Source organism: Rosa rugosa, chromosome 1, assembly GCF_958449725.1.
Source record: "Rosa rugosa chromosome 1, drRosRugo1.1, whole genome shotgun sequence".
Taxonomy (NCBI): domain Eukaryota; kingdom Viridiplantae; phylum Streptophyta; class Magnoliopsida; order Rosales; family Rosaceae; genus Rosa; species Rosa rugosa.
Genome location: NC_084820.1, coordinates 34,973,313 through 34,996,638, shown reverse-complemented (window position 1 = coordinate 34,996,638; position 23,326 = coordinate 34,973,313). Strand labels below are relative to the sequence as shown.

The 23,326-nt window shown below is 36.2% G+C and overlaps 2 protein-coding genes across 6 annotated transcripts; one reads left to right on the top strand and one right to left on the bottom strand.

Annotated features, from left to right (window-relative positions):
• The first annotated feature begins 2,349 nt into the window (after positions 1 to 2,349).
• On the top strand, positions 2,350 to 5,017 carry LOC133736021 (large ribosomal subunit protein uL3). Of its 4 annotated transcripts, none has more exons than XM_062163465.1 (6): positions 2,350 to 2,483; positions 2,628 to 2,747; positions 3,102 to 3,212; positions 3,419 to 3,723; positions 4,076 to 4,485; positions 4,605 to 5,017. In XM_062163465.1, the coding sequence occupies exons 2-6, from the start codon at positions 2,663 to 2,665 to the stop codon at positions 4,861 to 4,863; spliced, it is 1,170 nt and encodes a 389-aa protein (XP_062019449.1). In that variant the 5' UTR covers positions 2,350 to 2,483; positions 2,628 to 2,662; the 3' UTR covers positions 4,864 to 5,017. The 4 variants fall into 4 exon arrangements, with proteins under 4 accessions (XP_062019449.1, XP_062019442.1, XP_062019461.1 ...); XM_062163458.1 differs by having other exon boundaries at positions 2,356 to 2,491; XM_062163477.1 differs by having other exon boundaries at positions 2,423 to 2,451; positions 2,653 to 2,747.
• A 3,016-nt stretch (positions 5,018 to 8,033) lies between these two features.
• Positions 8,034 to 21,431, bottom strand: LOC133724749 (DNA gyrase subunit B, chloroplastic/mitochondrial-like). 2 transcript variants are annotated; one of them, XM_062151581.1, is made up of 22 exons: positions 21,152 to 21,431; positions 20,937 to 21,066; positions 20,769 to 20,849; positions 20,587 to 20,700; positions 20,364 to 20,420; positions 18,989 to 19,090; positions 17,903 to 18,053; positions 17,703 to 17,779; positions 17,377 to 17,487; positions 17,135 to 17,205; positions 16,828 to 16,969; positions 15,067 to 15,165; positions 14,831 to 14,959; positions 14,619 to 14,733; positions 13,858 to 13,925; positions 12,322 to 12,435; positions 12,125 to 12,241; positions 11,929 to 11,982; positions 11,743 to 11,848; positions 8,539 to 8,669; positions 8,245 to 8,342; positions 8,034 to 8,208 (listed from the first exon to the last, which is right to left on the bottom strand). In XM_062151581.1, exons 1-21 carry the CDS (start codon positions 21,292 to 21,294, stop codon positions 8,274 to 8,276), a joined length of 2,181 nt encoding a protein of 726 aa, XP_062007565.1. In that variant the 5' UTR covers positions 21,295 to 21,431; the 3' UTR covers positions 8,034 to 8,208; positions 8,245 to 8,273. The 2 variants fall into 2 exon arrangements, with proteins under 2 accessions (XP_062007565.1, XP_062007564.1); XM_062151580.1 differs by having other exon boundaries at positions 8,034 to 8,342; positions 21,152 to 21,430.
• Positions 21,432 to 23,326: the final 1,895 nt, after the last annotated feature.

Below are 23,326 nucleotides of genomic sequence, written 5' to 3'. Positions count from 1 at the left end.
TTGAGAGTTTTAGATCGAATGAATAAAGTATCGGGCTTAAGGACTGAGGGCTTTCAAAGGGAAAACAAAAAGATAAAAATTAAAAAATTGACTCCAATATATTCAGACAACACAATTTTCTTAAATCTGTTATCTGAATGTTACCCTTCTTTTGACTCAGCTAGGTTTGACTATTTTGAGAGGGAAATGGTCAAAAGAGCATGGAAGGAGAATTCCAAAATTTCAACCATCTATATTCAGACAACAGATTTCTCTTATCACGTTATCTGAATATGACTACCTTTTAGGCTTTAAATGAATGAAAATTATAGGTATATTTCTATCTTGAGCTAACAACGTTAATATGTTGTCTGAATGCCACCCTTTTATTCAAAATGAAAAAAGTGTGTTTTAGTGCATATTCAGACAACAGAGTTAGATTTTTCTGTCGTCTAAAAAACTTGGACAACAGAAAATTAGGCTTCTGTCGTCTGATGCGTGTCGTCTGATTAACTTTTTGGCATAGTGAGGTCTCACAGGATTGCTTCAGATTTCATGGTGAAATTTAGGACGGGTCCTATTAACAGTGTTATAAATAGGCACAAGTTTCTTCAAAACAAGCTCTCTATGTGTGAAGTTTCATAATGTTTGTAGAGAGATCAACATGGTAGCTAATATTCTCTCCAAGTCCAGATTGGGGTTTGAGTTTGGAGTGCATTATTTTCAACAACCTCCTCCACAAGTTGTGAATGCTGCTCTTAATGACTTGTGTGAAACTGCTAGAATTATGAATGTGGTTGTTGCTTCTAGGGATGGCATTAAAACCCATGGGTATGGGTACCCGCGGGTAATTTTTCCTTTTGGGTATCTATTAATGGGTAATACCCATAGTTTATGGGTATGGGTATGGGTAATTATAAAATACCCGTATAAAAATGGGTGGGGTATGGGTATACCCGTGGGTACCCAAATACCCATATAAAATTGTAAATTTTTTTTTTAATTGAGAACTATTATTTTTCAACCAACATATGGGGCATTTTTATAATTTTCTTATTCTAAAAAAAAAAAAAACAGAAAACCTATACGGGGTATTTCTCTTTCCCACCCAAAATACACCTTCAAGTCTTCAACGAGACGAGCCGCCATGATTGGAGGTGTTGTGCAGCCAAAACTCTGAGACCCAAAATGTAATGATCGAGATTTTTGGTATTAATTCTTGTTTGGCGTAAATTTAATAAAGTCTCAATTGTTACGAAATGTAGTTTCGATATATTGGCGTAAATGGGTTTTGATCCGTGAGGATCAGGCCGTCCGATCGACTTGTAGATTTGATATATTGATCGTAGAAGTGTTCGGATGACTTTGTGTGGTTTCGGATGAGGATATGACTGTTGGATCATCGTATAATTGTGAAAAGATGGTTCAAAAGGCGATCCATGAGGATCCGACCGTTGGATCTTCATATAATTTTGAGAGGATGATCCTAAGGGCGATCTGTGAGGATCTGACCGTTGGATCTTCGTATAATTTTGAGAGGATAATCTTAAGGGCGATCTGTGAGGATCTAACCGTTGGATCATCGTATAGTTGTGAAAAGATGATTCAAAAGGCGATCCATGAGGATCCGACCTTTGGATCTTCATATAATTTTGAGAGGATGATCTTAAGGGAAATCCGTGAGGATCTGACCGTTGGATCATCGTATAATTGTGAAAAGTTGATTTAAAAGGCGATCTGTGAGGATCCGACCGTTGGATCATCGTATAATTGTGAAAAGATGATTCAAAAGGCGATCCATGAGGATCCAACCGTTGGATCATGGTATAATTGTGAAAAGACGATTCAAAACGCGATCTGTGAGGATGGTTCATTTACGAACCGAATTTTATTATTTTACATTTAATCGCCAAGTTGTGAAAATTGTTTTACGGAAATAAATATTTGTTTTAAACGTATTGCTTCCTCATCACTAAACCAACAATTTCTTTCTTAAACACTGTCTCAAGTATTTGAAATACTCAATCAACTATTTGAAAATATCCCCAGATGGGGAATGGGGGCGCTTAAATAGTGAGTATTTAAAATAAAAAAAAACTCAGCCTTTAATAGGGGCTAAAGGCCTTAAATTAAAAAAAAAAAAAAAAAAAACTTGCCCATATTGAAAACGGGTAAATGGGTGGGTATGGGTTTACCCGTTTAGAAATGGATTGGGTAAATACCCATACCCGCGAATTATTTGATGAGTATTACCCACAAACTATTATTGGGTGGGTTAATACCCAATGGGTATGAATGCCAACTCCAGTTGTTTCCTGATTTTCTTTTCTTGTTTGTTGCTTGGGCCTTTTGGCCCCAAATTATTCGTCTTGGGCCCAAAAACTGGGCTTTCGCTGAATTCAAAGAAGGTGACCACTATTTAAAAGTACCCTAATCTTAGCTCTCGAACTTCGCCGCTGCTCGAAAGCTCAGGTTCGGCTCAGTCTCTCATCACCAAAACTAGGGTTCGTGAGTGAGTTGTTTAGTTTCATTTCGTGGCTGCATGTTTTGATTTTGTAAACCAGTTGTTTCTGTATCAAAGTCTTAAGTACAAGCATTCATCTCACTGCACTAGTACTTTGATTTGATGAGTTGAAATTGATCTACAGATCCTGTAATTGGTTTCAAATAAAGGAGGAGAAGAATGTCTCACAGGAAGTTTGAGCACCCCAGACATGGATCCCTTGGATTTCTCCCAAGGAAGCGAGCTGCTCGTCATAGAGGAAAAGGTATACTTGTCCCTTTTCATTCGGTTTTTTCTTGTGTCTTTGTTAACAATCCGATTATGTAGTATATATGAAATTCAAATCTGCATAGCTTGTTTCATATTTTGCAATGCCTACATGGGGACTAGCCGTGTGAAGAGGTTTTTTATTTTAAAAATATACAACATTTGTTTTCTATTTCTTCTCCTGAGAATATGTATTTTTACATTTTGAATGCTGAATTTGGCACACGGTTTTCTTCAATCCTATTGTTGTTAGTTGCATTCTTCAAGTCTCGGTAGCAAGTTTTGTCTTTGCAATGCCTATATAGTTTGTATTTATTTATATTAATGCTCTGTCAACCCTGTGGATATGCAGTGAAGGCTTTCCCCAAGGATGACCCGTCCAAGCCCTGCAAGTTGACTGCTTTTCTAGGTTACAAGGCTGGGATGACTCACATTGTCAGGGATGTCGAGAAACCTGGGTCAAGTAAGCCTCTTTCCAATTGATGTCTTTTGGTTTCACATTCATTTTTAGGTTTATAATATTTCTTATTCTTGTTTGTTTCGTCCAAAATTTATCTCGTGTGTTTCTATGGACTTGTAATTTTACAGCTGTGTCTTTTATGTTTGTGGACCAGTATTTATTATTTATTATTAATTCCTAATGTACAATTTCTCACCAAACTTCCTCAGAGCTTCACAAGAAGGAGACATGCGAGGCTGTCACTATCATTGAGGCTCCTCCAATGGTTGTTGTTGGTGTTGTGGGTTATGTGAAGACACCACGTGGCCTTCGTTCTTTGAACACAGTGTGGGCTCAACATCTCAGTGAGGAGGTTAAGAGGAGGTTTTACAAGAACTGGTGCAAGTCCAAGAAGAAGGCTTTCGCAAAATACTCCAAGACCTATGAAACTGATGAAGGAAAGAAGAATATTGAAGGACAGTTTGAGAAACTAATTAAATATGCTACCGTTATCCGAGTTTTGGCTCACACTCAGGTATTAATAATACTTGACTTGTTGAATTGATTCAAAGCAAAGTGTGGATGTTTTTTTTTTTTTTTTGGGTAAATCAACTTAACTTTCTGGCCTTATGTACTTCTGTTCAAGCCTCCTAATGACTTTTCACTCAAGATTTTGAAGTTTTAAGCCAATATACCAGTTTGGTCTGGTCATTATTTATAAAATGTTCCAATTTATTCAGTTCAGCTTGCATGGAAATAAGTAATAAACGATTTTGTTAAATTATATGATTTAATACATTCTTTAATATGCTTTGTTTATGTAACTAGTATCTCTTAGCTGCTACTTTTTTACTTTTCTGACCACTTATGCTCACAATGATGCACAGATCAGGAAGATGAAGGGATTGAAGCAGAAGAAAGCACATCTTATGGAGATCCAGGTGAATGGTGGCACAATTGCTCAGAAGGTTGAATTTGCTAAAAGCTTCTTTGAGAAGCAAATCCCTATTGATGCTGTCTTCCAGAAAGATGAGATGATCGATATCATTGGTGTAACAAAGGGTAAAGGTTATGAAGGTGTTGTTACTCGTTGGGGTGTAACCCGTCTTCCTCGTAAGACTCATAGGGGTCTGCGTAAGGTTGCTTGTATTGGTGCCTGGCATCCTGCTAGAGTCTCATTTACAGTTGCTAGGGCTGGTCAGAATGGATACCATCATCGTACTGAAATGAACAAGAAAATTTACAAGCTTGGAAAGGCTGGACAAGAGTCTCACACTGCTGTCACTGAGTTTGACAGGTGAGTAGCTTCACTTAATAAACTTTCATGTCTAAGTTGAACATATTGATAATTTGATATTTTGCTTTTACAAGTTTCGTAAAATTACTTCACTTTTGTAATGGTTGATGATAATTTAGGACTGAGAAAGACATCACTCCGATTGGTGGCTTCCCTCATTATGGTGTGGTGAAAGACGACTACATTCTGATCAAGGGATGCTGTGTTGGACCCAAGAAGAGGGTTGTTACCCTCCGCCAGTCCCTGCTCAAGCAGACATCTCGTCTTGCTCTCGAGGATATCAAGCTCAAGTTCATCGATACTTCCTCAAAGTTCGGGCATGGTCGCTTCCAGACTACACAAGAGAAACAGAAGTACTATGGACGACTCAAGGCATAAGGGTAATAACTGTTTGAAAGCGTTTGGCTATCAAAAAGGCTTTGGGAGCTTTTACTTTTCTATGCGAGTACGATTATGTTACCCAACAGTTTTGTTATTTATCTCTGTTTGAAAGTACTAAAATGGTAGGTATCAAGTTTTATTTTGTAGCTAATTTGAACGTCTCCAATCCAGCTTTCAAATTTAGTCTTTTGTTCTTTTGAAATCGTGAATTCTAGATATGGTTCATGGCTGCTGCATATTAGGACTAAACTTGGTCACATACTATCACAATGAAAAGAAGGTGCAACATAAACAAGATAAGCCTGTGTTTCAAACTAGGAAAACACGGCTGACACAGATTCCCCGGAAGCTCACTAAAGCAGTGTGCCTAACCCCAACCCCTGAACATCGTTTGTCCCTACATAGACATGAAACTCACTAAAGCAGTATGCCTAACCCCAACCCCTGAACATCGTTTGTCCCTACATAGACATGTATAGCAGAGTAGGCATCCAAAGTTTTCTGCAACCTAAACCAGCTTTTGTACCTCATCCTGAGCTCACAGTGCACTTTGGATAGGTCCATCTAATCTACCACCTAGATCACAACCACCGCCTCTGCTCCCTCGCCCTGAAATACACCAAGAAAAGATGGTAACCCTGAGAAATTTATATTGCATTTCCTATTCCTCAGTTAGAATATGAAAATACAAGCAGTTGTGCATCAAAGAAACTCAATGCCACCAACAGAGGTATGCAAGAGAGTGGTTTTTTTTTTTTCCTAATAAGTGATTAAGTGCATGCATGATCAGTCAAATTAACAAATGAATAAGCAAATTAATGACCCCAGAAATCACTTTCAAGCATCTTAACCCGTTGTCTATTACCTCATCCTCGATCACGTCCTCTACCTAGCATACTAGAGAGCCGGAGCCCTGCTCTCTGATCTGCTCGCTTAACACAGCAACTGAGCAAAGCAAATAAATATTAAATGCTTAGAAAAGAATTACAATAGTAATCGATCATAAACTTGTGGCCTTACGCCCTTCATATTCATAGCCATGATCATCACAGTCTTGTTGATGGCTCTCTGCCCATGGCCTTCGTTGCACCCTTTCTGCTGTAAAAGCAGACATAGTGGACACAAATTAGGACATAACGACCTGTTACCGTGGTAAACAAGTGACGGTACACTTAACCTAATACCATTAGTTTGGGGGGTCAAGGAAGAGTGAGCTTTCTTTGTTTTAACCAAAAAGGCACTGCAAAACTTATTTGGAAAGGTATGAGGGTTCTTACGATGCCCTAAAAAAAACAAAAAACCCTAGGTCCATAGCCAGCAGAAGAGTCTTTCTTAATCTATGTGATCCATGAGCTTTAACTTGCGAGAATGTTCTAAGTGTCTTATGGTCATCTATTAAATGTGATTAGGGGTGTGCAAAACACGGTACAAACCGGCCAAACCGGTCAAAACCGACCGGTAAATATGGTTTGGTTAAGGTTTTTTTAACTTTAAAAATTGAAAGCCGGTTCAATACCGAACCAAACCATTTATGAATTGGGTTGGTTTGGTTTCTCTTTTGCTTAAACCGCGGAACCCGAACCGACCGGTATGTTTGAAATATAATAAGAAAAAGTGTTAAATATAAATATATATATATATATATATATATATATATATATATATATATATTCATTTGTCCAGTCGTTGTAAGTAAGTTCTAAATATCCAATTATAACTTTATTTTCAAATGATATACGACCATATCGAATCCAATGCCCAAAAGCCTAGAAGTCTAATATATAATCGCTACGATTAATTTGATCCTCTCATATCACATATCTCAATCTCTCATTCTCTAACCATACTACCATATTAAGCTAGTATTTATAGCTAAGCCATCAAATAATTCAATCACTTTGAATCTATTCTAGATTTTAGTTTTTGAATATTAGTTTTGGATTTGATTATTTTATTTTAAATTTAGATTATGCTTATTTAATATAATTTTTATTATTTAGATTGAATTTTACTAGAATTTTTTTTTCATAAATAGTATGTTAATATAATATAGGTTAAAACCGCCTAACCGACCGAACCAAACCATCTTTAATTGGATTGGATTGGATCGGGTTAAGATTATTTTTTTTAATGACCGGTTGTCCAAAATGCTTAAACCGCTCACTTTAGTATAGACGGTTTAGAGTCAAAACCGAACCAATCCAATTCGTGTGCAGCCCTAAATGTGATCGATCAATATAACATTTTTATTGGATACTGCATGTTGCCGAGTTCAAGCAAAGCTTGTGCCTGAGATCAGAACGATCCTCCTCCTTGTTAACAAGAGTAAGACTGTCGTCAATAGTTGTCACCTTTTGTTGCCTCTGTGCTTTGGTGATAGTTCATACTAAATATCAACACTTCTCCTGAACTTTTAGGATTGCAATCAGAGTTGACAAGCCTTTTAGTCAAAGAGAATCAACAAATTGAGGCAACTTGGAAGCAAAGCCTATTACCTCCCTAGTCGGGGACTTGGTCATGACTTTAATTGTTATATTCACCATGGGGGCGTAAATATTCAAAATAATTTTGGATAGGGAGATGTACTTATGCCATATGAAACTCATAATATTGAAATGTACTGTGAAGGCATGTAAAAAGCTCCTAGAGGTCCTAGCTATGGAATGAGACACTCAAAATACCTTATAGAATTAGACTCTGATAATACTTCTTACCTCAAAACTTAAGAGAATTTTCTTCTCTCCTTTCTATGTGAGATCATTCTCATACTTCACATAATTTATGACCTTCATGCCTTTAAAATTTATAAATCGTTCTGTGAGCTTCATGTCTCCATTTTACATTGTGGCTTGAAAGTCGTGTTCTGAGTTTTTTCTTCATTACATCGTTCCACACCTTTTCAAAGCTTTTGGAGTTCGTCTTTGCGCCATTGTGCCATGAAGGTCTTAGCTGACCCCAATCCAATTTAGTTCAATCGTAACCAAGATCATCTTCAATTGAGTTCAAATCCCCTGGTGCCATACAATGGCGCCATGGGAAAGTTAGTTTGCTTTTTTTTTTTTTTAATATTGTATTTTTTTTTTATGATGCAGTTTTTTTATTAATATTGTATTCTAGATGAGGAATTTTTTGGTTAAAAAATCACATGTAGTGGTTAAGAAAAACAGTAAGGAATTGGTAGGTGGTAACAACCCCCACCCTTTGAATATTTTGCTTTCTACGCAATTTGTTAGAAAATAAACAGCATTGCTTGCACTAAATACAAAACCTCTAAAAATCTACCTAAACTCTTGGTAGCAAATCTTTGCATATTCTCATAATGAGTTTTACAATTTTGAATCAAAAAAATCATACAAAAGATATGTATATGTTTCATCACTGCGGTATGCCCATGATTGATGACTCCCCTAAATATCTAACTGATCCAGGTTGATCATGCGTGCAGCATTTTGAATGAGTTCCTTCCGGAAATCCACCTATTATATAAAAAGAAAAAACACAACATATCATACTATATAGTGTCATAACTAAGTAGACAAAAGTCAACTCTAATAAAAAAGTCAACTCTAATAAAGTTTTTGACAATTAAGGGACACATTTTGACTAGTCACACATATGCGGATCTCTGCAAATTATAGGTCAACAATAACCTTAAAAGGATGCTATGCTTACCCGAGAACCCATAAGGGAGGAAAAGACAAAGTTAGCCTCAGCAGCATCATCCACACTTAATTGTTTCAGCAGCCTTTTCTGAGGATCCATTGTTGTTTCCCATAATTGTGTGGGCATCATTTCTCCCAGGCCTGCATTGCAACAAACATAATAACATGTAGTTACAGCTGAAAGGTAGAGGTCTAATTCATGGTAACAGATGTTGCACTTTATCTTGCAACACAGTAAGAACTAAGCAGTGTGCGTGTACATTTGTCAAACTACGTTTTACCACTGATACAACAGAATGATGGAATAGCACAACTAAATAAGGTCTCATTACAAAATAATCCACAAACAACCATAAGAGCTGGCCACCACAGGTAGTTATCTATATCAAATGAACTTTAGAATTGTTATTGAATCATGCAAAAAACAAAACAAAATATAAAAAATGTGATTGAAGATATAAGAAAGTTCTTGAGCCAGGAGATCTGGTTCTTTTTCTAGTTCTTAGTTTGTTTTTTGTTTTTGCTTGGACCTTTTAGGACCCGTTTGTAACCAAAAAAACAAAAAAAGAAGATATAAGAAGTTCAAGGAGAGCCAATTAAATTTTAGTTAATATCAGGAAAGCGAAAGAAAAAGAGTATTGCTTCAATGAAGCTGCAGATGTAGATTTACGTTTTTTTAACAACTTACGAATTGAGGATGCTTATTTTCTTACAGATTTCTTTGAGATGGGATGCAGCAATGATGCATAAGTCAACTTATAACCTTTGGGATTACTGTGCTCCGGGTTTTAGTTTAATTTTAATAGTTTCCTATGTAGCAACCAAAGCCTATTTCAGTGAGGAAAAGTAGCGGCCTATTTCGGCGAGGGAATAAAAGAGGGCATTAGTCAAGAGAACAGAAGAATTTTGAAAGATTTCAGTTATAACCCTGTGATGCTACCAAACTCCATGCCCAGAGTTCCATATGTCGATTTTATGACTAGAATCTTGCTAAGGTTCAAAATGTTAAACAAAGATCAACTTTGAGGATTCTATAATACAGGGAAAGAGTGAATATAGCTTAGCTCCTTTAGAATTAAGAACAAAGCTCATTGAGCCAGCTCACTATAAGAAAAGTGAACAAGTCTCGTAAGCATTTAAAGGGACGTTTCTATCCTAGTATTAGCCAGGACACAGGGGGGTAGGCTATGTGGTTATAGCTGGATAGATTAAAACAAGTTCATCTAATCCCCCCTTCCACTCTATCTCCTTGTAATTACAGCTAGCCAGTTCGGCTCGAAAGCAAGGAACATGCTAACACCAAAGATAAGGATATGCAAAGACCAAGAAGCACTCCGCCATCTTCTCCACCAGCAATGGCTCCTAGATAGAGCATATTTGAAGTTGGGTATCTTTGATTGGAATTTCTGGATTGGTTTTGGATATTACAAGTGTTATTTTGATGGTAGATTTCCCACCGGACCAAATTAGAGTTCCCAAGGCACCAAAATTAGGATTTCAGGGTTTTTGTTATGAGATTCTGCTTCTTAGTCCCTCTATACCAAAAATAGATTAAGCTGGTCAAGTCTTGAAAATCGGCCCATCCTGACTAGCATGGAGAGAGAAATAACCCAGGTTCATTAATATTGAACTTGTAGTTTGAGAAAAATGCCATGTTCAGAATCATGCAGATCCCATTTAGGCAGTGTTGGCTTGTTATAGTCATATTCAGGTGATTTAGGTTTCGATTTTAAAAGGATATGAATTACAATGTGAATCAAATGATTTGTTCACATTCATACAGGTCCCAGTTATGTAGGTTTGGCAAAATGTGCACATTCATACAGGTCCCAATTATGTAGGTTTGGCAAAATGTGTGTACTATATTATATTTTCAATTCTCTGCACAAGTTTTTGGGGACCCTAATTAATCAACTAAGCTCAGAATAAGATCAGATTCAAGCTAAAAACGTTTATCAAGCATAAAAGCTTCACCATCAATCTTTGAGCTACCAGTCGCCACAGATCAGCTTTTCTAAAGACACGCATATGTCACACCCACAGAACCCTAGGTTTGGTATCTTTTCTTTCTTCGTTGGACATCATAGACCTATAACAGAAGACCTAATCTACACCAGACAGAAGTATCTCTAAATCCCACAAACAAGTCACTTTTCTGTATTCGGGAACGGTTCTCCCATACCAATGACAGCCATGGAACATACCCGAAACCCATCAATCCTTGCCCATCCCAAACAATCGGTGAAGCAAACCTTTTATCTTATAGCTGTATACTTCACATTTTTTTGTTGCCTTAGAAAAACCTCACCGAAAGCACCTAAATGAGACCTGTCCTATGTCATATACTGGAATTCTATAAACAATGTGGTGTGCTAACATTGAGGCAGTCAACAGATTGAAGCCCTGTAGAGATGAATAATTATGCACTAAAGAAAATTCAATGTCGAAATAATGAAGATTGAAGAGTTTACATCTGCCTTCGAGAGTTTACATGGGTTTCTTGTTGTTTTATCCAGAATTTTCTAGGGCTAAGTTTAGTTTTCCCAAGGCATTAGCTGTTATATTAATATGTAAACTTTAGGGTTTCTAGAAGTCATTAATGGGTCATTTATTGTTTGGTATGTTCTAGTGTTTTATGGAGCTTTAGTGTTGGTTTTGTTCTAGGTCTTCTATAGCTCTATAAAAGAGCCTCTATATACTTCTGAAAATCAGCGTGAATAAAAATTTAAGTGTCTGTCTTCTATAGCTCTATAAAAGAGGCACGATGTACTTCTGAAAATCAGAGCGAATGCAAATGTTTAAGTTTGTGTCAAATGGTTCCTCTCGAATGATCCGTGAGAAGTCATGGTAAGATTCCAAGAACCAATTTGGTGTGATTCCAGATTTCCCCTTTCTTCTCCCTTAAAACCCAGACTTTTAATCACAGTCCCCTTCACCCCACACACTACAACCCTAAGTCCACCCCTAAGTCCTAAAACACAGATACCCCTAGGTTGTCCTACATCAAGAAATCTTCAAGTATTCAACATCATAACAGTTTCATAATCTTCAGGAGAAAATTTTTCCTCAATGAATACAGAAGTTGACAGGAAGACTGTTATATTTTTCACAGGAAGTTATTAATTTCCTCCAAAAAATGACTTTTAGCTCATCTACTTCAGATGCTGCATAATAAATATGTGCATATGCGGTCATTTGAAGGTAATGTTCTTACCTTTGAACCTTTGAATGTTGTATGATGCATTTGAAGGGAAGGAACTCTGAAGCTTTTTAAGTTCAGCGTCATCATAGCAATAATATGCTTGCTTTCCCCTTTCAACCTTGATCATTTCAGAGAAAAGCAATGGACTTAGCTATATTCATTAAAAATCACACTGATTAATTAGATTCAAATGCATACCTTGTAAAAGGGTGGAACACCAACATATATGCAACCCTCATCAAATAAGGCTCTCTGCAATCAAGAAGAACTCCATCAATTGATATTCATTTGAAATTCTGAATCCATATAAGTGAGGTTGGGTATGATATTTTTCATTTTGTTTTCTGTTTCTCTGTGTACGAGTAACATTTTGCATGAAAGATCTAATACCTACCTGATATCTGAAGAAAAATGTCAGTAGCAGAGTTCGGATGTGAGCACCATCTACATCAGCATCAGTTAAGATGATAATCTTATGGTAACGCAGAGCTTCCTTTTTAAAGTCCTCTCCCTGAACAACTAAAATATATATATATTAAAACATTATTCATATACCAAAATGATAAAAATTACGCAAAATTTATTGTCAACCTTCACCCCAAGTCCAAGTCCAAGAATCAGATTTTGAATTTCTTCATTTTTATACATTGCTGCCTCGTCCCTCCTTTCAATGTTCAGAATTTTACCCCTTAGTGGAAGAATTGCCTGCAGTAAAGATTCGAGTATATATATTACAGAACTCATTATTTTTTTATTTTTTTTTTTAAAGAAAAGATGCAAATTCAAGGCTTTGGGTTTTCAATTATTGTAAGAGAGTGACTAAATCCAGGCATTAAGAAGCAATATCAAGAACAAGTCAATCCAACTGTGAGAATGTCAACACAAATGAGAGGCAATAAAATCATATATTGTAAAACATATCCGGTTAATTTTTCCCATGATAAAGCCAGACCCATGGTACAAACTGAATCTTAGCATCATCAGTAGTGTAGACAGTAAGAGAGCAATGTAATTTTAATGCTGTGATAGTATCTTTATAAGTAGGTTAGCACATACAACTGGAATGTGGTAAAAGAATGATGTGTCCTTTCCAAAATGGTAAGGATTTTATTATTGCATTCTAGCTTTCAGAGAGATGCTATCAAGATGCAACTATTTGATAGCTATTTAACCACTCCCGCTTAATTGAAATGGACTTTAAATCATCATAAGTTGCTGAAATGGAATTCAACCATTCAACCAATTGATGACCAATGAATACCAAATGATTTGCATGAAAACATAACAGAGGGATGGCTGACCAAGATCTTTTGTCCAAACATTTCATAATTCATGTATAAAGATTAAAGAAACACTATTTAGAAAGAAAGAAAAATCTGCAATTATAAAATGGAATTCTTCTCCTCCAGTAGATGCACACTTGGAATTCCCTAAGGCTGACATGTCTATGAACTGAAGGTTTCAATAGATTACACCAAGGAAAGATAATGAAGTCAAGAAATGGATAGTTACATTCCAGTTCTAAGAAGATAAATACAAAGGAAAAAATTGTTGGGAAGAAGATTACCCACCCTAACACCCTCTAAAAGTTATTTCTTCTCCCATTTACCAATTGCAAGCTCCACAAAGGGGCAAGGAGTATGGTAGCAGTAACCTAAAGAAATATATTTCCAAGGACTTAGGAATGCATCTCTCCACAATCCAAGAATCCTACCCACTAGAACTTAATTCATAAGGGCCACAATGAAGGCTACAAAGGATAATACAATCATTTACTGCTTAAATTCTGCAGTCCATAATACCTTGGTGTGATGACCAAGAAGCCCTCTGGTGTGATTCTTGATATTTTTTTTTTGGATAATCTGGTGTGATTCTTGATACATCTATCCTTTCCCTTAATTCCAGCTCTTACCTCACAACATCCATTCCACTACAGATCATTACCCTATACACCACCTTCTAAGACCAGAAACACATTAACCCCTAGGTTGTCCTACATCAACCACCCATTCACATCATTGGTGAAGAAAATGTACGCCAAAAGATGTATTCCAAAAGTAATAAGCTCCTCTTAATTGAAAGGATATAAAATTACTAAAAACTACAAACTAGCATAGTTAAAATTACCTGAAAGCGTCTATCACGACCTTGCTTTGCACTTCCTCCAGCTGAATCTCCTTCAACTATAAAGATTTCTGCAAACAATCAACAGCAATGAACAAAAATTTAATTCACTAAGAATGCGAGTGTTTTAGATAATGTATTTTGTCTGCAGTAGGTGATAAATGAAAAGTTATCAGTAAAAGATAATAGTCACCGCACATTTAAAAAGTTTTACTAGCTAAGGAAGGGGAAAAAAAAAACAAAAAAATTTAAGGTTAGCATAGTTTTAACTTTTTTGTCCAACTCAATTAGCATTCAAAAACCAGCAATTACCGAGAAATAAGTGCTTAAGAGAGTGAGTTACTGTGTATCTAATAGAGCAAGCATGTATATAGTTCTCTACGGAAAGGTGTGTAAAGAAAAAAAAATGATAACCAATATGAGCAGAGTTGCTAAGAGACATGTATAACATCATGTATATTTGAGTATGCATTTTACTTTGAAACAGCCAAATGTGACTAGAAACTATTATGGATTTGTAAATTCAATAAAAAAAAAACTTGTATCTAAATTACCATATGTGAAATATGTAGCAGATATCAATTGACAATTACAATCAGTACTGATATGGTTACATTAACAAGACCAAAGCTATAAAATTTAATAACAGAAGCAGAACTAGCACATGAATACCATCAATAAATACTGAACCTAGTAATCAAAAACACAAATTGATATTCCTATAAGAGCTCATATCATTTTCAAACAGAATGAGGCACACGTACCAGATTCTTCAGGATTGGTTGATGAGCAATCGGCTAGCTTTCCTGGGAGAGAAGACGAACGCAAAACACTCTTTTGTCTGACTAGTTCCCTTGCCCTCTTTGCAGCCAGAGCTGCCTAAACAAGGAAATATTAGCCGTGAGGAATTGAATCTCAAGTTTAACATATGTAAGATTGATGGTCAAAGTCATATTGTCATTCAAAAGAAAGATACCTTGAGAGCATTTAAGGACTTGGAAAGGATTGAATCCAGTACATCAGGATGTAACTCCAAGTATTCTGTAAGATACTCTTGAAGAGAATTATCAACCACTCTTCGCACCTCTGGATTTCCCAACCTAGTCTTTTAACCAACAAAACAAGGGGACAATGTGAAACAAACCGGAGATATCATAAATAGCAACACGGCTAATCATTACTACACATCGCGGGTAAATAAGAATGCACTACCTTTGTCTGGCCTTCAAACTCTGGATTGGGAACTTTGACTGAAACTACACATGTCAGCCCTTCTCTTACATGCTCACCACTTAAGGTAATATCTTTATCCTGAGAAAACAATGTAGTACGCCTCACAATAATGAAACTTTTTAGTTACTTTACCTACTTTGCACCGGTATTCAAGTGAATCATTCAGATTTCAGTTAAGAGCAGGAGCTAACAAATACTGACCTTAACATTCTTATTTAAAATCCACTTAGCAACTTGCTTAGGCAGACAAAACTTTGTCTTTTATTTGGTATACAAAATTTCATTAAAAAGAACAATAGCAACAATACAAATTAGGGTGGGTCCTCTTAAAAAAGTAGAGGACTCAAGCTACGAACCACCTAAAACAGAAAAGCTAAACAGAGACTCAGGATTCCAATCATAAAGACATTGCGTGGAAAGAATAATCCCTGAACTCAGGATTTGGGAGGACCAAAAGCCAACTTTATCCTGCAAAAGATCCACCTCTTCATCCCTTGATACCTTAAAAATCCTTATATTCTTCTCCACCCACGCCACCCAAAAAGTTTCCAGCACAGCACATCTCCCTAGCCAAACCCCACTTTTTTCTGCCAAAATACTTAAATATTTCACTCAATAACGCAACAAAGAATCCAGCTTGTGCAAGTGTTTTGGGTCTCCCTAAACAATTTTCTCCACAATGATGCAGCAACTAGACAATGAGCAGCAGATGGTCTGAACTTCATTATCTGATTTACCCATCACAAACCAATGGAGAGAAAGGCACTAAAAAGGTCCATCTCCTTTGAACCATATCTCAAGTATTGATCCTTCAATAAGCTATAAACCAAGCTTGATGCAACTCATGCAAGTAAATTAGATGTAATCCCGGTAGTTGTTTGTTTTCCTTTAATGTCTTTATTAAAAGTTGTTTAGAGAGACTAAGAGGGGTAGTTGTCTGTTAGCTGTTTTGATCTTGTTTGTGGGAAGTTTAAAGGGTCTCTAGAAAAGTCTAGGGAATTACTGGTGGAATTTAAAAGGGTTTTAGCCCAGACCTGTAAAACTCAGTTCTGAAGCATCTTTTATCAATGTCCTCCCAGATTGAAATACTTGAAAGGCTTTTCCTGAGTTCCTTAATAATCTAGGCTCCAACAGCGATTGGAGTAGTCTTCGCTCTAAGTACCAGTTTCACACTTAGTTGCTGGGTTATTTGTGTTTACATTTACATCAAAGTTAGCACCTTGGGGGCTACTTTGCCTTTTAAATTGCACTGTAGTGTAAAAGAGAAAGAAAAGAGTTGTCCTTTAAGTTTTTGAAATAAGATTTGCAAAGAAGACAAAAAGAGATACTAAATTACTCTCGCTCTGCCTGTCTATTTTAATCAACAACATGAATTCTTATTTCTGGAAGTGTGTTGCATGAAGTCATAGAAGCGTGTTTAGCTAACAGTAAACTTCTCACGCAAAGTCTGAACTCCTAAGCAAGATCCTGTTCAATCTGGGCATGGAAACCACAATTTATAAATTTATCAATCCAGGCCCTCCCTCTCTCTAGCCAAATCATTTCTAATGAATTAATGAACTAAACCTGAAACCCTCGTATCACTGAGAAAAAGGAAAAAGAAAACGAAAATGAAATACACACACACACAAAACACACACACACACATATAGAACTAGATAGATATAACAAGGAAAAAATGAAAAGGTGAAGCCATTTAACGGCCACTCTTAAATCAACAAACAACGAGTAATGTTGCACCTTGATAAGCTTTGACTTCTTCCCAAGGTTATTCAGCGTTCTTGTTAACGAAGCTTTCAGTCCATCAATATGGGTTCCTCCGTCAGCAGTACGTATGCTATTAGCATACCCTAGCACTGTATCTGAATATGCATCAGAACACCTAGCATAGAATGAAACAACTGTCAAAACTCAAAACTACAGAAAAGATTATCCTAATGTAAATTCACTTCAACCTGACGTATAAAAAGACAACTTCATGAAAACATTTAACTTTTCTCACATACAGAGGTAATGTAAATACATAAGCAAAGGTGAAGTGAATTACCACTGGAGAGCTACATTAATAGTGATTCCATCTACTTCTTTTCTGAAACCCACCACTTCATGAAGAGGTTTCTGAATCAAAGAACAGTTAACTAACAATCTTTACAAATTGATACAAATGCAAAATCCACAAATGTTAAACTAGACATCAGTAAGTATTTGTCCTGGCCATCATATCCACTATGAGCATGTGGCCCAGTGACATGTAGTTAGGTTGCCCTCAAGGGGTCAAATGTTGCATACCTTATCAGTATTTAGCCATCTAACATATTCAACCAAACCCCCTGCATAGAAGTATTCATTGTGCTGGATTTTCTCTGGATCCGTATCCTCTTGTCTAAGAGTGATCATGAGCTGAAAATGGCATAACGTTAAGTAAAGAAAAAAAAACTAAGGCTTTTCTGAGCTTTCAAACATCATTAAAGAATCAAAGTCCAGAGCGTTAAAGATCAACGAAGATCAATTACCAAAAAGAAAAGAAAAAAACGAATCAACAAAGATCAAAAAATAGTTGTTAAAAGAGAGATAGCATATAGTGAGATTTAATTGACAATGAACAGAAATCTTACATTAGGGTTTAAAAAAGCTAGCTCCCTAATTCTTCCAGCAATTGTGTGGTAGTCGAACTGATTAAGAGTTTTAAATACTGCAGGAAGAGATGAGAGTCGAATGAAGTAAATGCAAACACCAAAAATAATAATCACCAAATAATTGGGAAGAATGAAAACCAACGACATATCTACTATGACCTAAAGTGTAAATCAAAAACCTTGTTTGTCAGGCAAGAATCTGATTCGTGTTCCTTGTCTATCTTTAAATTCAATTGGAAGCACATGACAAGAGAGAGTTGTCACAGGCTTTCCTCGAGAATACTTTTGCTGGTATTCCATTCCATCACGCCAAATAGTAACTTCTAATGCCTGAGGCATCAAAATTAAGTATGCAACTTAGTAGGCTAGATGAACAAGAAATGCAGGTTATAAAACTCCAGGTCAAGAACACAAAATTATGGTGCAACTCTCATGTTGGCTACTTTTCAAGTGATTTATTTGGAGAGGAAATTAGCACATTGCAAGGCAATGTGAGGAGGTTGATTTTTTAAATAGATTGCATATACATTTTTCTAAACAGATTACATATATCATTTTCTTTGTTAGTCCAGATTGCAGGGCTAATCTTACATGAGACGGTTGTTAAGTTATGTATTCCTGTGATAGTTTGAAGTAGCTAGCTAGCTGTTAGAGATCTTTATAATACCATAAGTGAAATTGTTCGTTGATGTCATGCTTGTTCACATCGTGGTTAATAAAGTTTTCTGTCACTTATCCCGAAAGGAAAAATAAGGATAGAAATTCAAGATAATGAGATGTTATCTGATATTGGCATGGTAAAACAAATAAAACAAGAAAGTAAGCAATCCTGAATTAGAATGGAAATTAGTTAGACACTTTGAAGGCATGTTTTACAATCTGCTCTCGCACCAGCATGATTTTCAGTTTAAAGAACATCCAGTGTCTTGTTAAAATGTATCGTAAGGTTCTTTCATCTTACTATTTTTGAACTATAAGCCAGCTTTCAAGTATTCTCTGATCATTTCACAATTCATTTAAAAGGATAGATATAACCATATAAGACTTGGATACAAAAGCCAATTCCACAGATAGAATAGGGCCCCTAACAATACATTATTGAAGAAACTAAGGAGAAAACTAAACATAATAAAGCGAAAAAAAAAGATATTTGGAAACCCATAGCCTCAAATGACTTAAAGGTCCCTATGAATCCTTGTTCACTGATATTAACACAATCATAGAAAAAATGACCAAATAAATGTAGGTGAAAAGACAATACATACCTCAGACAAGGCATTAACGACTGATAAACCCACACCATGTAATCCACCAGACACACTATAGCCACTACTTGAACCACCAAACTTGCCACCAGCATGCAAAACCTGAATGATTATCACAACTATAATTAACGATAATGATGTCAAAAACAAATTACAAATAATATGACTGAAAAAAAAAATCAAACATTCAAAACAGCTCATAGTTGGGAATGTTGTTAAAGATTTCAGCTGTTGTTTTTGTTGATTATGTTTTTTGTTTAATGAACTGCTCATCCACTCTACTTGAACTTAGTCTTTTGTTAAAGAATTTTAAGTTTCTTATCAAAAGAAAAAATTATAAATGACATTTCATTTGTTCTTTTTAAGTATATATAAAAAAATAAAAATAAAATAAAAAAACATTAAAAGCTTCAAATTTTAATCAAAACCCTATAATTTGCTATCCTTAGAAATCCCAAACTTACTTTGTTCTACCATTCATTGCTCAAATGTACATCATGTAACAGCAATAGATGTGATTAACATTGAGTTCTTCACAGTGGCTTATGACCAGAAATATATATCTTACATTTTTAAGAAAACATGTTACATATATACATATATATATATATATAGCTGCAGATGAGGAGAACCAGTGAGTGATTGTTGGATGGAAGGAATTATCCACATCTAATTTAAAAACATAGACATAATTTTAGAAGACCCAACCCCCAACTTCCACTTTTGCATAATGATCTTAACTTCAACTTGGGAACAAAAAAAAAAAAAACAAAAAAAAATTCTCAGTTCTTCCAGATAGAAGAAGATAATGTAACCACTTTAATATCAGATTCGCCTAATCATCTAATTCTTTAACCCCTCTCTTTCTCTGACTTCTTTTAGATTATGAAAGAGATGTTTGCTTTTTATATCTAGTGTCCATGTTTTCATATCATCCTCAAAATTAAAGATTTGATTTCTCTTAGGCGAGTATTAATAAGCCAAATTTATTGATAAAAGTTGGAGAGAAGAAGATAGGAAACTGCATGTTCCATGACAAAATACAATGGGTTTGACTCCGGGATTGTGAAGAAGATCTGATGAAAAGAAAAAAGGGGTGGAAAGTGGATAGATAAAGAGAAAGAGAAGCAGGAGAGACTGAGAAAGGGAAAACCCCTTAAAATTTTCTGTTACTAGATGAGCAACTAAACTTCATCTAATAGTTGTTCTACACCTAAGCATTTGCGTAATATATGATGTGTTCAATTTTTAGGCAGATGATGTTATCTAAATGATTTTAATGAAAGAAATAGTAGCCCCTATGCAATGTGAAGTGGATTCCATTCTACCCGTATACAGAAATTATATTTGAGAATGAAAAATAATGGAATAATACCGTCAACACAGTCTCCAATGTAGATTTCTTGGTTACAGGATGCATATCAGTAGGTATCTGCAATGAACAAGAGAATAACAAGTAAAAAACAGTGGCAAAATACAGTATGAAAACTTGTGTAGATTATCCATAACTACTGAGAAGAGTACTCGGTGAAACTTCCAGGTCGACATGAGAATACAATGACAAGAAGAAATCCTAAGTTTCAAAATAAAGTTCATACCCCACGGCCGTTGTCTGTGATGCTGACAGAATTGTCGGCCAGTAAAATGACCTCAACCTTTGAAGCATATCCGCCTTGAGCCTCATCAACAGCATTGTCTAGTATTTCATAAACCTGAAAAAGAAGATGATGAACATAGCGGCGGAAGCAGATTGTTAGAAATGGGAAGAGAGAGAGATTACCAGATGATGAAGACCACGAAATCCGGTGTCCCCAATATACATTCCGGGCCTCTTTCTAACAGCCTCTAAGCCTTCTAAAACCTAAGTCCACATTAACACACTTGCAATAATAAGGACCTGACCTAAACTTGCAGTATAGATAGATAAACACAAGAGAGCAAATGAGACCTGAATCTGATCAGCGCCATAAGCCGTGGAGGCAGCGCTTCCTTGAAAAGCCTCGGTTACCGAGCTGAAAGCTCTCACATTTCGAACCGCAGCACAGCAGCTAGGAACGTCCTTCAATCGAAGCCCAATCCTATGACCACCAATAACAAACCCTTGACTTACATGTTTCACAAAAATAAGCAAATTTATTCCAAAAACGAATATGTGAGGAGCACCTGGGTGGTGGTGGGCTGAAGAAGAGGGAGGAAGAGTGAGGGTGGAGGAGACATGAGTGTGACATGAAGCGTAAGGCCATGAAGCGAAGAAGATAAGGAGGACTAGGAGAATGAGCTCTCAGTCTCAGAAGAAGAAGCGCCATCCCATCCGATTTTTCTTTTTATTTCTCTCTCTCTCTCTCTCTCGCCTCACCGCTCCTTTTCTTTTCTTTTCGGGTCCAAGTCGAGTCGAGCGGTTTATTGATAAACCCAACCCCCTTTTCCCCCCTCTGCTGCTTAAAGCCTTAAACCCTACACCGCGCTCTCCTATTTTCAATTTCTTTTCTTTTTTTTTGGTCTGTTATATTCAATAGTATTTCAATAAAATAAAAATCTACCAAGGATCCTTGACTCAACTAGGCCAAACATTCTACTCTCGTCTGAGCAAGAAAAACAAGCGCCCTACCTGTCTATTAAACCAAAATACAGTGAAATTTCTCTCTCACAAATTGAATAACCCAACAATCAAAGGAGGTTTGAGTTCAAAAACAACGTCGTGAACGAAATCGAACGAAATTTTGAAGAACTAAATAAGAGGTTAGGATTTCGAAAATTTGATAAATTACATCTTCTTTTTTCTTTTCTTTTTTTTTCACGATTGATATATATAATTGAAATTTTAAACATGCATACTTTATCTTGATGATCTTCGTCAATAAAATTGTTAAGCATCGAGATAACATCCTGAAATAATACCAGGAGTCTCCACTAAATCTATGTATTAGACCAAGCACCAATTAACAAATAGTGCACGACTAGGTACTTTATTTGCTTTGACATACCGGAAAGATAACTCTATCAAAAATAAGCATCATTACAAATAGCACAGCTTTCTCACTATGTTGCCTCACGCAGACAAATCCGGCAACACTCTGTTTCATCATGCCACTAGGAGGTTGCGTCCATTTGATCAAACAAACAGCTCACCACCTCGCTAGGCCACACAAGGCACACTGAGTGTGCATCCTATGATAGAGCCCACGTCGCCCTACCAAAAGGTTGTAGGGACTTATTGTCGGCATAAAGCCACATCTTACTATAAGTAAATAACAATAAAACATAAGAGAAAAACTAAGGAAAAATGGTCTGTACGATACCTGACCTTTTGCTTCATATAAATTTTAGTACCTCACGTTTTGAAAATATCAGAACGGTACCTGAGGTTCTCAACCCGACCGAAGATATATACCTAGAGCCGTTACGGAGGTTGCCAGCTGGCAAATTTAGAAGGGTAATTTTGTTCCTTAAGTCAGTCTCGCCAAATTTGTTAGTCATACTTTGCTGCTAGAATTCTTTTTGGACTTTAGTGACTTATTTACCACCAATTTACTAAGTCATACAGTTATACTTTGCTGCCAAATTTGATGAAAAAGGTTATTAACTAAACTATATATTAGTTTGGTACCTGATGTTTTTGGCTAGACACAAATTAAGTACTTGTAATGCCTAATACTCATCCTGCCACAAATCACAAACTTAAATGCATATAACCTGAAACACAACTTGCATTTTCATTGATTTCAAAGGCAAACTCAACATACCAAAGTGCTACTTTCAGCAGGTATTAAAAAACAAAAAAACCATTGTCTAGCAAGCCATATCCACAACTACTTTTTGAATTATAAATCTACTCATATCCATTAACTAGTGAGGGAGGGGCATTTGTTGGTCTGGGTTTTCTGTGAGCAAGTGCTTTGGACCTTCTGCATCTGAAACCAGGTGTGGAGGAGATTGATGGAGATGTAGTTGTCACGCCCCTGATTTTCCACACAGTAAAATCGATATATATAATCTCATAATTATACATGCGTGAACGTTCAGTCATCAATACAAAATACCTGGAAACTTTTTCTCCTTTTAACTACACACATATTGATGCCCTGAACCTACTATGTCAATATTGACCCGCTCCGTAGAGTCATATGTTACATAAGCTTACGAATTAAATTGCCAACACAATATAAAACGTAACTGCTCCTCAGAGTTTGCTACACAACGGAAGTCATAAAAATGGCAAAGCCAACCAAATATGCTTCCTACCCGTTCTGCTGCCAACAAGCCACCTCAGCTTCAGCCACGATTATCCTGACCTGCAAGATTAACCCCTACACAATTCCATTGAATAGTGCACCGGGT